Source organism: Colletes latitarsis, chromosome 13 (assembly GCF_051014445.1).
Source record: "Colletes latitarsis isolate SP2378_abdomen chromosome 13, iyColLati1, whole genome shotgun sequence".
NCBI classification, from domain to species: Eukaryota; Metazoa; Arthropoda; class Insecta; order Hymenoptera; family Colletidae; genus Colletes; species Colletes latitarsis.
The window spans coordinates 14,518,063-14,533,033 of record NC_135146.1 but is presented as its reverse complement, the minus strand read 5'-3'; the positions used below and the strand labels follow the sequence as shown (position 1 = coordinate 14,533,033).

Here is a 14,971-nt window from a genome sequence, read left to right as displayed (position 1 = left end):
AATATTACCCAGGTCTCACCACGAGGAGGTTGCTGCGAGTGGAGACCCGAAGGGAGATAGATGAAATCAAAATTCCATCGATCTCCTTTTTACATTTTTACAAGCTGGATTACTAAACTAAAGATATCGAGTTATTTTTTAAATAAATAAAGTTAAAATATAATAAAATTTCTGTAATCTCATTTTCTGTCTCGCTTCTTTTCGTGTTCATTTCTAAATCTGTTGGTAAGGGGCTCTAGATCAAATGGTAATGGGGCTCTAGAGGCCCATAAAAATGGGCCGAAAAAATACATTGGGTGAAAGGTCTACTCGTATACCTCGTTTATGGTATTACATTAAAAAGATTACTTTTTAAATATTTCTAAAAGAAAGAAACGTCGATTAATTATCTATCGAGTTTCCAACTATGCGGACACAGATGACGTGACTTGCCTGCACCAATCTTCATGTATGTAATTGCAACCATACAAATCGATCCATTTGTTTACGGAGGTCGTCTGCTATTTCGTCGCGTTCCACCAGTGTTTTGAGATCGAATATTATGCTCTGAATCGTGTTTTTATGTGACTTTAAAACGAAACGAAGCTGAAATGCCGGGGTCTGAAGTTAGTACTTTTCTATATTTTAAGATACACGTATCTTAAGCGATATTATTAAATATTCGTTTGACAGTTCTATCTGTCAAACTGTGTCATCGTAATTGTACCATTAAATTAAACTTATATAAATCGAACGTTTAGATATTTTAATTTCTATATTCTGTTAATTATGTATCTTTCTGACGATTGTTTATATAGGATAGCACGACGGAACTCGGAGAAATAGAAAATGTTAGGGTTGTGGTTCGCGTTCGCCCTTTAAATGGAAAGGAGTTGGATGGACATTGTAAAAATATAGTACATGTGGATTCTATAAATAGCGAAATAACCGTTGAAAATGCAAATGCAGCGCAGGGAGAGCCACCAAAAGTTTTCTCTTTCGATGCTGTCTTTGATACAGATTCAACGCAAGTTGATGTTTACAATGAGACTGCGAGACCTATCGTGGACAAAGTTTTACAAGGTTATAATGGAACTATATTTGCCTATGGACAAACTGGCACTGGTAAAACTTACACAATGTCCGGCGCGAAAACGTCGCCACAGCTCAGAGGTATTATTCCTAACAGCTTTGCACACGTCTTTGGGCATATAGCTAAAGCTCACGACAACCAGAAGTAAGTATACGTTCAAGGAACATCAATGAACATTTTCGAACGAATGTTTAAAGCGATTTTGTTAACAGATTCCTAGTACGTGCAACTTATTTAGAGATTTATAACGAGGAAGTTAGAGATCTATTAGGTAAAGATCAAAACACAAGACTAGAAGTAAAAGAAAGACCCGACATTGGAGTATTTGTGAAAGATCTTAGTGGTTACGTCGTAAATAATGCCGACGATTTAGATCGAATAATGTCTCTTGGCAACAAGAATCGTAAGTATAGAAAACTTCTATGTTAAAATAACGACGTTATAATAGTAACGCAATGTGTTTCTTTGTAGGTGTCGTTGGGGCTACAGCGATGAACGTATCGAGTTCAAGATCCCATGCGATATTCACAATCACCGTCGAGTCTAGTCAACTTGGAGAAGACGGTGAACAACATGTCAAAATGGGCAAACTTCATTTAGTTGATTTAGCTGTATGTAATTCGTTCGATGAACGTACCGCGTTTCTTCCAAAATATACGTATTAAATTTTTGTTTTATATTAGGGTTCTGAACGACAAAGCAAAACTAAAGCTTCTGGAGTTCGTTTAAGAGAAGCGACAAAAATTAATTTATCACTTTCAACGTTAGGTAATGTAATATCCTCATTGGTCGATGGTCAAAGTTCACACGTGCCTTACAGAAATTCCAAACTGACAAGATTGCTTCAAGACTCGTTGGGTGGCAACTCGAAAACGTTAATGGTAATATTTCGTAATTTCTTTTAAAAGAATGGAATTCATTAAGTAATTATACTAATCGATTGCTTGAATTTAGTGTGCGAATATAAGTCCCGCAGATATAAACTATGACGAGACTATAAGCACGCTTCGTTACGCGAACCGTGCTAAAAACATTAAAAATCGGGCGAGGATCAACGAAGATCCAAAGGATGCTTTGCTTCGTCAGTTTCAAGTGGAAATTGAACAGTTACGCAAACAGTTGGAAGAGAACGGTGCCGAGATCTCAGAGTCTGAAGACGACACTGAAGATTCTGAGGACACGGGAGAAACTAAGCACGAGAAAAAAGCAAGACGTAGAAGAAGTCAGATATTAACGATGGAAGAACTAGAGGACCGAGACGCAGATTCTACAGAGAAGATCGACAAAGCCGAGAGAGAAGACAAAAGTCCGGATGACAAAGATGTTATAGAACTAAAAAGGACTCAGTAAGTTTTTTAAAATTGAATTGATGCGTTGGAAATTGGTCGGGTGTCAACTTGAACTTTGGCCAGTTTTCAAGGCATTGCTGTAAATGCTAATTTTTATAGGAGCGAGAAGGAAGCATTGCGAGAGAAAATGCAGAATTTACAAAACAAGATTTTAGTCGGAGGCGAAAATTTATTGGAGAAAGCTGAAGCTCAAGAACAGCTATTGGCTGCTGCGGCAATCGAGCTGGAGCAACGTAAAAGCAGAGAAGAACAATTGAAAAAGGCGATCGAAGCGAAAGAAGCTGAACGTATCGACATAGAAGAGAAATACTCTTCTTTGCAGGAAGAAGCTGCAGGAAAAACAAAAAAATTGGCCCGAGTGCATACGATGTTAATGTCCGTTAGGGCAGAATTGTCCGACTTGCAACAAGAACATCAAAGAGAAATGGAAGGACTTTTGGAAGGAGTGAGAGGTATTGGAAGAGAATTACAGCTCCAAGAGCTGATCGTAAACAGTTATATTCCTGTACAGTATCAAGTATGTATAAACGTACAGCTATATCCGTAAATGCATACAACGCGCGTGTAATAATTTTAATTTCTTTGCAGACGATGATTGAAAGATATGTTCATTGGAACGAAGATATTGGAGAATGGCAATTGAAATGTGTAGCGTATACTGGTAATAACATGCGCAAGGCACAAGCAGTACCACCAGTAGGGAGTAACAAAGACGTATGTATCGTCTTTCCACGAGAAGAAGGCAATTTTACAAGCATAAACTGTAACATTTATAACATTTTTAATTTGCAGCTTACTCAACCTGATATGTCGAATATATATCTTTCGTATAATACTGGAATTGACAATACTTTTGTCCAACCAAAGAAAATAAGAGGACGATCCGGAGTTCCAAGACCAACAACGGCCCACAGACGTACTCCGCACTAAAATTGTATTTAAGTTACAAAATGATAGATATATTTATTTTTCATTAAGTACCTTTTTTTTAGAATTTTTTTTCCGAGATATATTAATTTATTTTTGTTTATATAATTTGTACGAAGAACTGTGCGTTTCATATAATTACACATTTATTCCAATTTTTAGTAAATACGTTCGATCGTATTTTGGATATTATATGAAAGCAAAGAATATATGACAGAGTAGAAAAATATCTTGCCTAAAAGAATCTATTTACGATAACTGGTATCGGAATCATGTTGTATAAGTTGTAATATGAACAAAATTCTAACTAAACTCGACGGAGATTTAATTTACTAAAATCAGATAATTTCCTTCTAACTTAAAACAAAAGCTGTACCAATCGAAGTGGATCGTCATAACAGTAGATTTTACGTTTCGCGTATTTATATTTCTCTGTGATGTCTGTTAAATATTAGATGTCGATACTTAAATTAATAATGAATATATAGAAATTACATTTTCATATTTAACAGCATGCAATATAAATTATTATTAAATAGAAGTTTGGTATAAAGATTTTAGAGAGGAAAATTTGTGCTGTACCTGTGTGATAAGAAATAAAATGTTTTACTCTATACATATACGTTTTAACGTGTCTCTGTATACTAATTTATTCCCTGTTCTGGAAAGCAATCAAGGGGTTCGTGTGTTTCCCTAAACAGTGACTCTATCACTTAAAATCGTACACCTGGCGGTTCAGTCGATATATTTCCAATAAAACATGAAAAAATATCAGCTGAACCGCCAAGTGTACGATTTTAAGTCACTGTAAAAGGGTTGAAGAATACCGAAACCGACCGTTTCGACAATAAATATGTTTTATTACACATACATCTCGTACAAGGGTTACACGATATTAATACATGTTCATTTAACTGTCCAGCAATCAAACACGACGTATTTTTTTTTTTTTCTCGTTTAATCTGTATTTGTCTCGCAACAATCAACGTTTTAACGTCGCGTGACCGTATTGTTATCGTCATCGTTGTCACCATTGTCATTTGTGATTAATACAAATACACGCATTGTGTGAATTCATCACAATTGTCATACACGATAAAACAATCATTGGATTAGTCATCAGAAAACTATTGCGCATGAGTTCGAATGATATCGACGAAGAAAATGGAAAACGAAAGAGGGGGGAGGGAATATAACAATAAAAATCTGTCGGGAGAATGGAAAAGGAAAAATCGAAAAGCCTTGTCGTTCGATCGATTTGTTCTTGTTCGAGTCATTCTATTCGATTATCGTTTTCGTCTTTTAGTACGTTCAATTTGTTTTCATTTTGAGCGGAATTGTCGCAATTTTTAAAGGATCCTGTGGGGTGGAAATGGAAAAACGAATTTTCCTTCCGAAAGAGCGTCTGCACGCCTGCGTCACGCCAATTTCTCTTCCTTTTACGGTTACACGTTAATTATCAATTAATAACCTCATTGCTTACGCCCTAAGAAGTTCGTTTAAGTTAATCTTCAGCTTAATATCTAGTCTCGTAGCCTTACGTAATACTTCTACGAACTAACTTTGGTGACCAGCACCAAAAAAAAAAAAAAAAAAAAAAAAGAAACATTCACTAGGTTCAATGCCTACGACACAGATATAGTTTCCGCTTCTTTCTCGAGTGGGTCTCGATTACTTATTACTTTTCGCCCTTTGAGCCTTTTTACGCGTCTTATTTTACAAAATCGATTACACCAATTACGTTCGATAAGAAATTTTTATACGTACAATAGCGTCTGATCGGCGAGGAAGTGGCGGGTTTTGTCTGTTCAATCAACAATGCAGATTTATTTGTTCCACTTTTGTGTCAATTTATATAAAAATAAAAAAAAAAAAAATATTCGATCACAGAAACACGTTACGTCGTTGGACGCCGTAAAAATAATAACTCGCCCGCTTCACAGAAATGTCAGTACACAACGTCAACGTTCACTTTAACGCAATTTTGTTCGAAATCAACATTCACAGATTAAATCAAACTCTTTCTCCGAGATGTCGCGGCAATCTTCAATGTGAACATTACCATCAAACGTTAACATCCGTTTCCGAACCCTAATCGAGTGTCGCTGACCGGAAGCGACACGCAAGCGGCCCATTCACCGAGAAAGAGCGCGTCGTTCGACGATCGATATACGATTGATCGCATGAATAACTAGAATAAAATCGCGGATCTGAGAGATAACTTTCGTCAAGGTCGACGCACGAATTTGAACGATTCACAGACATTCAAGCGAGAGAGTACTTTGTATTTTTTCTGGATTTTTTTTTTTTATCGTTATTATTTATTTATTTTAATAACACATCGAGCTGCAATGTCCTATCTAATTAATTTTCACTTTGTTCACGGATTACGATCCCCTACATCTACCATCGCTAGAAGCCAAAACGTGCGATGATTACTCGCGCAGAAATGTGTGTTTCGTTTTTTTTTTTTTTTTTGTGTTCTTCGGACGAAGAATTATGTCTTTCTTTCTTCTTCCACGGTGATTAACATTACTCTTTGGTTAAAAATTAAATCGTCGGTGTCTCGTGTAAAGCGTGTGCGTGTGTGTGTATGTGTGTGTGAACGTCGCGAGAAGAACATCGCTGCACGATAATTTTAATACGAAGAACCCAAATAAAAGGCCAGCCTTTAGCGCAGTTCTATATTAAAATTAATCGTCCGTTCGCTCGTTCCACGTTCCGACACGTAGCGTCTCTAAAAATCGCGTCGACAACTACTACGGTCCTGTTTTTGCATTTGGGGGGGGGGGGGGGGGGGGGCGACTACTACATCTGGCTCTCCATCTCCAATTCACCGTTTACGACTTTCTCTACGCACTAGTCAGCGAGCATGGGTTGAAATCTTACGATTAGGCATAGGCTTGGTTCCTCTAATGATCGTTGTCGAGGTATTCATCGGAGAACCAAGGATAAACGTGAAGCGCGATTGCTAATGTTCCTCTAAAGTCTTCTGTTCAGTTGACAAATTATCCCCTCCTCGAGTTATTATCACGATTTCCATTCATTCTTTGTACTTGTTTATTACAATTTTTGGCCTACTTCGTACTTTCTGGTCCGTGGTTGGGTCCTCCTCGACAGCGTCGTGGAAACGCTTGACCCGTTTCGAGCGATCCGATAATTCGACTAACGAGATTCGAGTGCTTCGGTTGCTCGACGAGGGGTTCAGCTGGCTGCACAGAAGATCCTACGAATCGTTCGAAGATCGCGGCATCGGCCGCGCAGCTTGTACCATGCAATTGATATGTCAGTAAGGATCCAGTCGCTGCGAATTGAGATTCCCTGCATCCTCGAGTCTCGTGTTTAAAATTCTCCTGATACATCAGTCCTCGTAATCTGTCCGTTTCGTACACAGGTACTTCGTGAAGAGATTCGTCCCCTCCTTCGAGCCTCGGATACACACAGTGGGTTCAGGGGGGGAGGGGGCCGATCGAACGACAACGGGGCAAAGAAAAGGGCGATAATGGTAACGACGACGATGCTCCTCTCCATCGCGAAGCGAGGATATCACACTCGACGCTCTCGGTACGCTTCGAGCCAGCCGAAGTGCAGCGATCGAGGACCGTTCCTCGTCCTGAGACCCGCGTCAGCGAGGAGGAAACGATCACAAAAACGTGCGAGAGGCTGTCCTCCTCGTCTTGTGTGTATGTCACTTTCAATTGTTTCTCCCAGTTTTCCTTTATTTCTTTATTCTTATCGTTCCCGACGCATCAGAACAAATACCCTTTGCGTTATCCAGATCCGACGAACTAGCTAGCAGAGCGACTAGACACGTTCCCCTCGTATCCTTGCCCGCCGCCTTTTATCCCAAGAAGGCGGCTTCTTCCACCGTTCCAGGGAGTGGAGCTTGGCCAAAGGTCGATAGGTCGACACAAAGAGACCCGGCTGGCGACAGTGAACTAGCCGTCACTGACGCACGCGCCACCAGGTCTGCTGCACCTTCTCGTGGAGCTTCCTGCAAATACCCGCGAGCCTCCGTCACATTCCAGCCTCCGCTGCGTTCTCATCCATCTCACCGCCCCCTTCTTCGCTGGGCAGGGTCGTTTCGGCCGCTCCGCTCGTATCCCCTGTCTCTGTCACGTCCCCTGTCTCGTCACCCTCTTCCAGTGTCACCTGAAACAACCGAATCGTTTACAACTTCTGACACAGAAAAAGAAAGGAATCCTGCTAGTGGATTAACTCTGGTGACAAATTCACCGCCACTGTGTGTTCAACTGGGAATGTAAGTCATCTTACCTGGAAGTGTATTCTGTCAGACTGCTGGTCGTGTCCTTGAAGCTGTTGCTGATCGTCGGACGGCGGCGACGGAGGGATCATCGACAAGTAGGAGCTACGATTATCCTCGAGAGTGTCCAGAATTTCCTGTGCGTCTGGGTGTACCAGGTCCGCCCAAGTCTCCCACAGAGGATGAACGATGTAATCGATGAAGCCGACCTGCGACTTCTCGATCGTTGCATTGTGACGATCGCACATGGGACTGATGTCCATGTTCAGTTCGCGTTCGCGATCACCTTGGAGGAAGAACTCTTCCATCAGCAGACCGACCCACCGGTGATAAAGGGGCAATGGTTTCGTCGGATTGGACAGGTCGGCGCAATGCACCAGGTTCTCCAGAACTTGAATACGGTCCGTGTAGTTGTCCAGGAGAAGAACACCAGACCCGGCCACTTTCTTCGTCTCCACCATAGTCTTCAGGTCCGCCAGCAGAGACATGTGCTTGGACATGTCCGTTGATAGGACCATGTCGATCACCATTTTGCGGAGGGTTCGACGCTGTTTCGTCGTTATGCTGACGTATATGTCACAGCCCTCGTTCTGGAGGAGCTTGAACGCCACTGCCAAGTGGTGATTTTCCAAAACGGATTCGTCATTGTACATCAAGGCGAGCTCGGAGCCTGATGATTAAAATAGTTTGATAAGTAATACAATTCTTTCGAGTAGAATTAAACCTCCGTTATCCGAATCGATAAAGCAAACCACTGATCGGTTAAGGACATTCATCTTTATCGACCGTTAGTCGATTAATTGACTTGTTTTCATTCGAGCAAAATGAACATCAAATAATATTATCATATGTACATTGACCTATTCCAACAATTGGTTAAGTAGTAAAGCGATCTGCACTTTCAACACTCGGATAACAGAGTATAATATTCGTATGATTTCAAGTTTCGGAGTTTAGTTAAACGAATACCTACTCGAATTGATGAGGAACTGATTGGTAAGTCCAGGATGATCCACGTCGTGAATGGTGGCCGCGAATAGAGCTGCGGTAATTTCCAATGGCGTGAACACGGACTGCGCAAAGAGAAACGACTCTTATTAGCGTCAACTAGTCGGAATTCTACAAAGACACCAAGCTTGACTTCGTTTAAATACTCAAAATTATTGGCTGCTCGAAGCTGGAGAACAGTGACTGACGTTAATTCAAAACGGGCAAGTGCTAGGAAATATCAATTAGCTTCGATCAGATAGGAATCGATGGTTCTTTTTGACACGATCCCTTGTTGCGAAATTCGCGCGAACACGGGCATCAAAACAGACAACAGTGAATACGATATTAACCTCGAGTGCGGGCGTGTTGAGCAGAGCGTGGGTGGATTGGGTCACGTCGGCTGCGTGGAGGCTATTGTGGAAGGGATTGTCCTTGACGTAATGATCCTCAAGGGTCATCATGAAGGTCACAAAGGTCTTCGGCGGTATGCCCAAGGATTTGAGTAGATCTCGCCTCTGGAAGACTGTGTAGGCGACGCACGTCAATGGTCTGTTGCTGCTCAGCTCGCCTATCCTGAAGATATCAATGCCCCACTTGTCGATGTCTGACAGAAGCTGCAAATTATTACCACGATACTTGTTAGAGAGCGCTCGATCTACTTCAAATAATCGGGGGAACACAAACAATTACGTACTACTGCATTTCCTAACAAGGAAAGGACCCCAATTGTACCACTTCGATTTTAACGAGTCTTAAAAATATTATGGTATATACCGAGTGATCGGCCACCCCTGGGAAAAATTTGAATGAAGGATTCTAAAGGCCAAAATAAGACGAAAATCAAGAATACAAATTTGTTGATGGAGGCTTTCTTAAAAAGTTATTAACGTTTAAAGTTCCGCACGTACTGAATTTTTTTCTAGAAAGTGGGTAGGATTTCGAGGGTATGTCTAATGACCAAAAATGATTGTAATTGACCCCTGTAACTGATAATAATTTTTTTACAACGATTTGAAATTTTTTAATTTTGTCGAAAAATTTCACATTTTCTCAAATTTTTTCCTCAAAAGTGGGTAGGATTTCGCAGGTATGTCTAATGACCAAAAATGATTGTAATTGATCCCTGCAACCGAAAATAATTTTTTTAGAACGATTTGAAAATTTTCTTTTTCGTCGAAAAATTTAGGCACCTACCCCCTGGTCGATTTTTCTTAGAAATTTGTTTTTCATTTTTAGTAATTTTATTTGACGCCCTACAGAAAAGTTGTCTAATACTTTTTTGTAGGTACCCATGAGCTCTACTTCAGAAAAAAGTTTCACTGAAATATATTCAGTATTGTAGGAATTATGGCTGTTTGAAAATTGGACCATTTTTATGGGGTTTTTCTCATTTTGCGGGGTCAAGGGTCAACTTTTCGAATATTTTTGCAATTTCTACATATACTTGATTAAAATACGCGTCGTTTGCTTTTTTAAACATTAAAATCCGTCAATCCGTTCAGAAGTTATGACATTTTAAAGATTCGCATGAAAATTCGGGCAGACATTCCTGACCAGAAATTACATTTTCGATTAGGAATTTTTTTCTCGAAAACGCGTAGGAATTCGAGGGTATATCTAATGACAAAAAATGATTGTAATTGACCCCTACAACTGAAAATAATTTTTTTAAAACGATTTGAAATTTTTTAATTTTTCCAACTACTTGACACCTGCTAGATATCAAAGTGACGTTGACGAGGTTAGAAGAATGCTTGATTTCTTCAGGTTTCACGCATCGTCGTGAAATTAAGGTTAAACAATAATTACGATGATAAGAATTTCGAGAATTTGGGTTATCTGCGACCTACGACCTCGTCCCAAATTACTACCCAAATCGTACGGGTGATGTATGGAGCAAATGCCAGCGGAAATATTTTACTTTGGTGTCTTAACTCGATTTCATTATTGTTGAATATTGTTCTTATTTTAAATGATTTAATTCGATTCATTAATTATTGACAATTATAAATAGTCGGGCAATCTAATCAGCTAATTGTATATACATACAACGAATTGATGATTCCACGGAAATATTAACTGATAAGTTATAGACTGATACGCTGATGACAGTAAATTTCGAATTGATATCTCATGTATCGATAATAACATTATTGTCCTTTGTTCAATGTGTTTTCAGTTAATAATTAAAAACCAAGCCTGGCAATTATCTATTAATGAATATTTGTTACCCTAAAGAAATATTCCTTATTAAATGTATCATAATTTCTGACAAACTTTTAGATTAATTAACTCTAAATTAGTAGGTATTTATAGATTATGTAATGCAAAGTGGATTTTTCCCAGCAACGTTGCCGCCACCAAGACTTCTTTTTTTTCTATTCTTTTACTCTCCACGTTTACCGTTGTAATCTACTCGCAGAACCGTCAGGAAGCAAATATTTGTCAGTCGGTAGCATCTTTCGAGCGACTGGAAATTTCCTAGACGAGATCTTTCCGTAAAACCACCAGAGCTTCGCGTAAAATAAATCGAGACGAAGTTTTAAATTAATTCGATAAGCGATCGTTTCGACTGTTGCATTCGAAATGTCTTCTGCTCGCGTGTTCCGATTGAGAATCAATCAGCCAGCAACGTGGAATTAGCAGAGGAGCAAATCTGGGATATTGCAAAGTACCGCGTGATCCGATCTGCAGTTTCGCCGCGATTTAAAGCTACGGGAACGGGATAAGGTATTACGAGCAACTGTTTATTTCGAATGATTGCGATCGCGATATAGATCCGTCTCATTATCGAACGAAATTTTATCAAACATTTGCTCCCACGGAACGTCGAGTGTTTTTCATCAGTCGGTTGTTTTCCTTTCCGATGAATGAACAGTGATCAACTATGCTATACCGGTCGTGCGAGTGACGCTTGAATTCGCAATCGAGGCCTTTCAGATCGGTAGAAAGCGTCTGTTAATTAATTTCACTTTCACGATTGTAGTTTGCATTATTGGAAACGATTGCACAATTCGAATTAATTTGAATGGGTTGCTTGGCACACTGGGAATAAAAGCAACAGAAATTTCCACTTTGTCTAAAAATTGTCTTGCGTTAGTGTTTTTACTCTGCAAAGATTCTGTGATTGTGCTATCAGAAGATAAATAACACTAGATTCTAGTAACCACAGTCTCCAGAGCTCAGGTTCACGTGATCATCTTTTCCTCAAACCTTGACATACTAGGAAATCACGCTTATTATCATGTTATTTACAGGTATTAATATGTTTTTTATCAAGACCTAATTACTAACGTTTTCACTGTCGTTTTCTTTGTGAAACTTCAATTGAAAACGAAAATATTCATTTTTACCTTGCTTAACATACTAGGAAGTGACTTCTACTATCATATTATCAAGATCTAATTACTAATAACGTTTCCAACAATTCAAGTTCGCAGATTAAACCACCAAGAGTTGAAACGTATTTGGCCAGGTTTGTTTGATTATCATTGGTGGGAAAATATTAATTTTTACCTTGCCAAGTTCTTCTTCGTGAGGTGTCTCAACGCCATAGAGTGGTACACGCTCCCCTGTGAAGCTGTTTGTGTGCGTGAGCGGTCGTTTGACACCGCTTATGTGAGACATGGCGGCTGGGCCTCTCTCAGCGCGGTCCTTCTTCTTAGCTGCTCGAGCATCTGCGGTGCCTGTTGTTGCACCTCCATCCTGAATTCTTAAAGACGGCAAGTCCAATTCCTCCTGCTTGTCTGCAACGCACACGCAAACAGAAAACTGATTAACAGAAGCTTTCGAGGATCCTTTCCTTCATCTTCGATTCCTACAGTCTCCATTCCACTGTACAAGTTCCTGTGAAAGAAATGGGAAAGAGAAGGGTTCTTTTCAACCTGCATTTAACACCAACGATTAGTGTAAAAATAGATTTGAGTGGGGTTTTGTGAGTTTCCTAAGTGCTCGAGACAAAAATTTCAAAAACCTGAATGTGATGGGGATGTTTTCGAGTGTTGAAGCATTTAGTTTGGTAACTAGGGGAGTTTGGATGATGGGGGGTTGGGTGTCACGCGAGATAGTGGCTAGCTCCATGATGAACTCTTGATTCAAGAGTCTCGAATGCACTCGATGTTGGCTTCCTCGCGGAGATAGTGGCGCGATAACGTGATTTATTTAGTATGGTGGTGATATGGGTTTTGGCGGCAGTGCACCAGACTTGAGCACCTGTAGATGACGATATTGGGTGTCGGTCGAGGAGCTAATGGAAGGTTAGTCGAGCGTTTGCAAGAGTCCTTCCTCTGGTGGCGAGGGGGAGGCAATGGACCCCACGAAACCGATTGAAAAGACTGTTTACGTAAACGAACGTCCGTTTCCTGGCTCGGTGAGGGGAAAAAAGGTCCGCGAGACAAAACGAGTCAGACGGGATGAATGCTCGAGAAATATGCGTGCATACATGGGGTCTCAAGGGCTTTTAATGCGTAAGAGTCGGCGCTCGTTTCATTGTCCCTGATAAATCTGCTCCTGGCTGTGGCCTCGCGATGCTGAGCCATTAATCCTTTCTCCGTTTTGTTTCTTCGTGCTCCTACGGGTCGCGTGACGTATGTTACGAATATCAATGAACCTTATCCGGAACAAACTTACAGTTTATTCACAAAAAATTCTCCAAGAAATTCTATTATTCGCAATTGAACAATAAATATTCATCTCACACTTACCAAGGAAGGTGTTGCAGATGTATTCTGAAATCTGGTTGCCAGATTTTGAGGACTCTGAGAAGTGGGAGAGTTCCTTGTTGAGCATACGTTTGAACTGCAAACAGAATAAAACGTAACAATTAGTGTTTACCGATTGTGATCACGACGCGGAAACACGTCAAACGAGAACGAGAGAGATACTATTCGTCGAGGAGGGCTTTATCTCGTGAAATTTACGATATTTGCGAAATTTCGATGCAGATAAATACAGACGGACGAACGAGACGCGTGCACGTATGTATAGTCGTTTGCAAAAGTTTACGTGTACACAATTTCGTTATCAGCTTCGTAACACAATCCCTTACGATTACGTAGATATCGATGTAAATGCGCAAACGAGAAAGGAGGAGTAACCTGTTATCAAAACGATTGTTTTGAAAACTCCATTAAACACGCTGTTCAGCTGTGCTTGTTCATTCAATTCTTCTGCGTCGTCGTTGCATTCTAATTGCTTCGTTTCGTAACAAATTGTTGAACGTATTGATTTCAAGCATTGGAAGCTTCTATTATTCATTTTGATTTTAAGTTTGGTACGTATGTAGTAAAAGAATTACTTTTTAAATTTTTAATACATAAAGAATAGTAACTACAGTAGTAAAATAGCATTATATTGTAAATTCTGTAAAAGTAAAATATATTTATGCATTTTAAAATAACGAAAGAAAAAGAAATAACTTGGCGGGGATTCGAACTCACTACCAGAAGATTCGTAGCTAACCTCCTTGCCAACTTACCCAAAAAATAAACCGTAAAATCAGATAAATAATTCTTTTACAAAGATATCTTGAAAACGAAGGCCCATTGCGAAGGGCCTTGCTATTTTTTGAGTTAGAGTAATTTTAAAAATTTGAAAGTTGCGAATCGCTTCTGCTGTTTAAATTATACCAGAGAGGATTATGAGGAGCTTATTAGATCGTCTCGGAGACGCAGTCGAGCAAATGCTGCGTACAATTAATGGTTAAACGTGCTCCTCTGTAGAAACACATAGTTTCTAAGATAATCTTCAAACAGACGTTGGTGCCTCCGCAAATGAAAACAATTGTTCTCGTTAATCAACGTCGTCGTAACCATTGGAATTAAATTAGACCAGAAAGTCGTACTTGGCGAAACTTGGCGCAAATTCCTCTTTGACAATTACTGGCTCGTTTATACCAGATTGATAGCGCTGAACATACAACATAAATATTTAATGAATGGCAATATTTAATTAAATGTGTGTTAAAACTGACGATTTTCACTCTTCTTTTCACTCTTATTTGCTATCTTATCTCTAACTTATTCCTATCTTCGATCTACTATATAGAATTTTCTAAAAATAACATTTAATCAAACGGACAATATTTAATTACACTGTCCCTGTGTAAATACGTGTGAAATTGAAACTCAAAATCAAAAGGAAAAATCTTTGGTTTTAGTTACGTTTGTTTTCAGATGAGCAATTTTATCGTCGATGATCCAGATGCGTGTTCGCGTATCAACGTCACCTTATCGCGATAAATGCCTCCACGAAGCTTTCTCGCGATTATTTAATCGTGAGAAATTAAAATAAAACACGCCTTTTTTCTGTACATCCGTTCATTCTTAATATTATGCAACAGTGTACCAGGTCAGGGAAGCGTTTCAATCT

The 14,971-nt window shown here is 39.6% G+C and overlaps 2 protein-coding genes across 17 annotated transcripts in view; one reads left to right on the top strand and one right to left on the bottom strand.

Moving 5' to 3' along the window:
* Positions 1–342: 342 nt before the first annotated feature.
* On the top strand, positions 343–3,962 carry Klp64d (kinesin-like protein 64D). The gene is made up of 9 exons (XM_076781008.1): positions 343–605; positions 798–1,216; positions 1,285–1,475; positions 1,544–1,683; positions 1,756–1,953; positions 2,027–2,418; positions 2,521–2,938; positions 3,010–3,135; positions 3,214–3,962. The coding sequence occupies exons 1-9, from the start codon at positions 591–593 to the stop codon at positions 3,349–3,351; spliced, it is 2,037 nt and encodes a 678-aa protein (XP_076637123.1). The 5' UTR covers positions 343–590; the 3' UTR covers positions 3,352–3,962.
* A 225-nt stretch (positions 3,963–4,187) lies between these two features.
* Dnc (phosphodiesterase dunce) overlaps positions 4,188–14,971 on the bottom strand; it is a 189,141-nt gene continuing 178,357 nt past the window's right edge. For all 16 annotated transcript variants that reach the window (XM_076780995.1, XM_076781000.1, XM_076781001.1 and 13 more), the window contains 6 exons: positions 13,306–13,399; positions 12,119–12,348; positions 8,953–9,216; positions 8,586–8,685; positions 7,624–8,282; positions 4,188–7,500 (listed from right to left, as the gene is read on the bottom strand). In XM_076780995.1, coding sequence (XP_076637110.1) covers positions 7,366–7,500; positions 7,624–8,282; positions 8,586–8,685; positions 8,953–9,216; positions 12,119–12,348; positions 13,306–13,399 — 1,482 coding nt within the window. In that variant the 3' untranslated portion in view covers positions 4,188–7,365. The remainder of the gene's footprint in view (positions 7,501–7,623; positions 8,283–8,585; positions 8,686–8,952; positions 9,217–12,118; positions 12,349–13,305; positions 13,400–14,971) is intronic.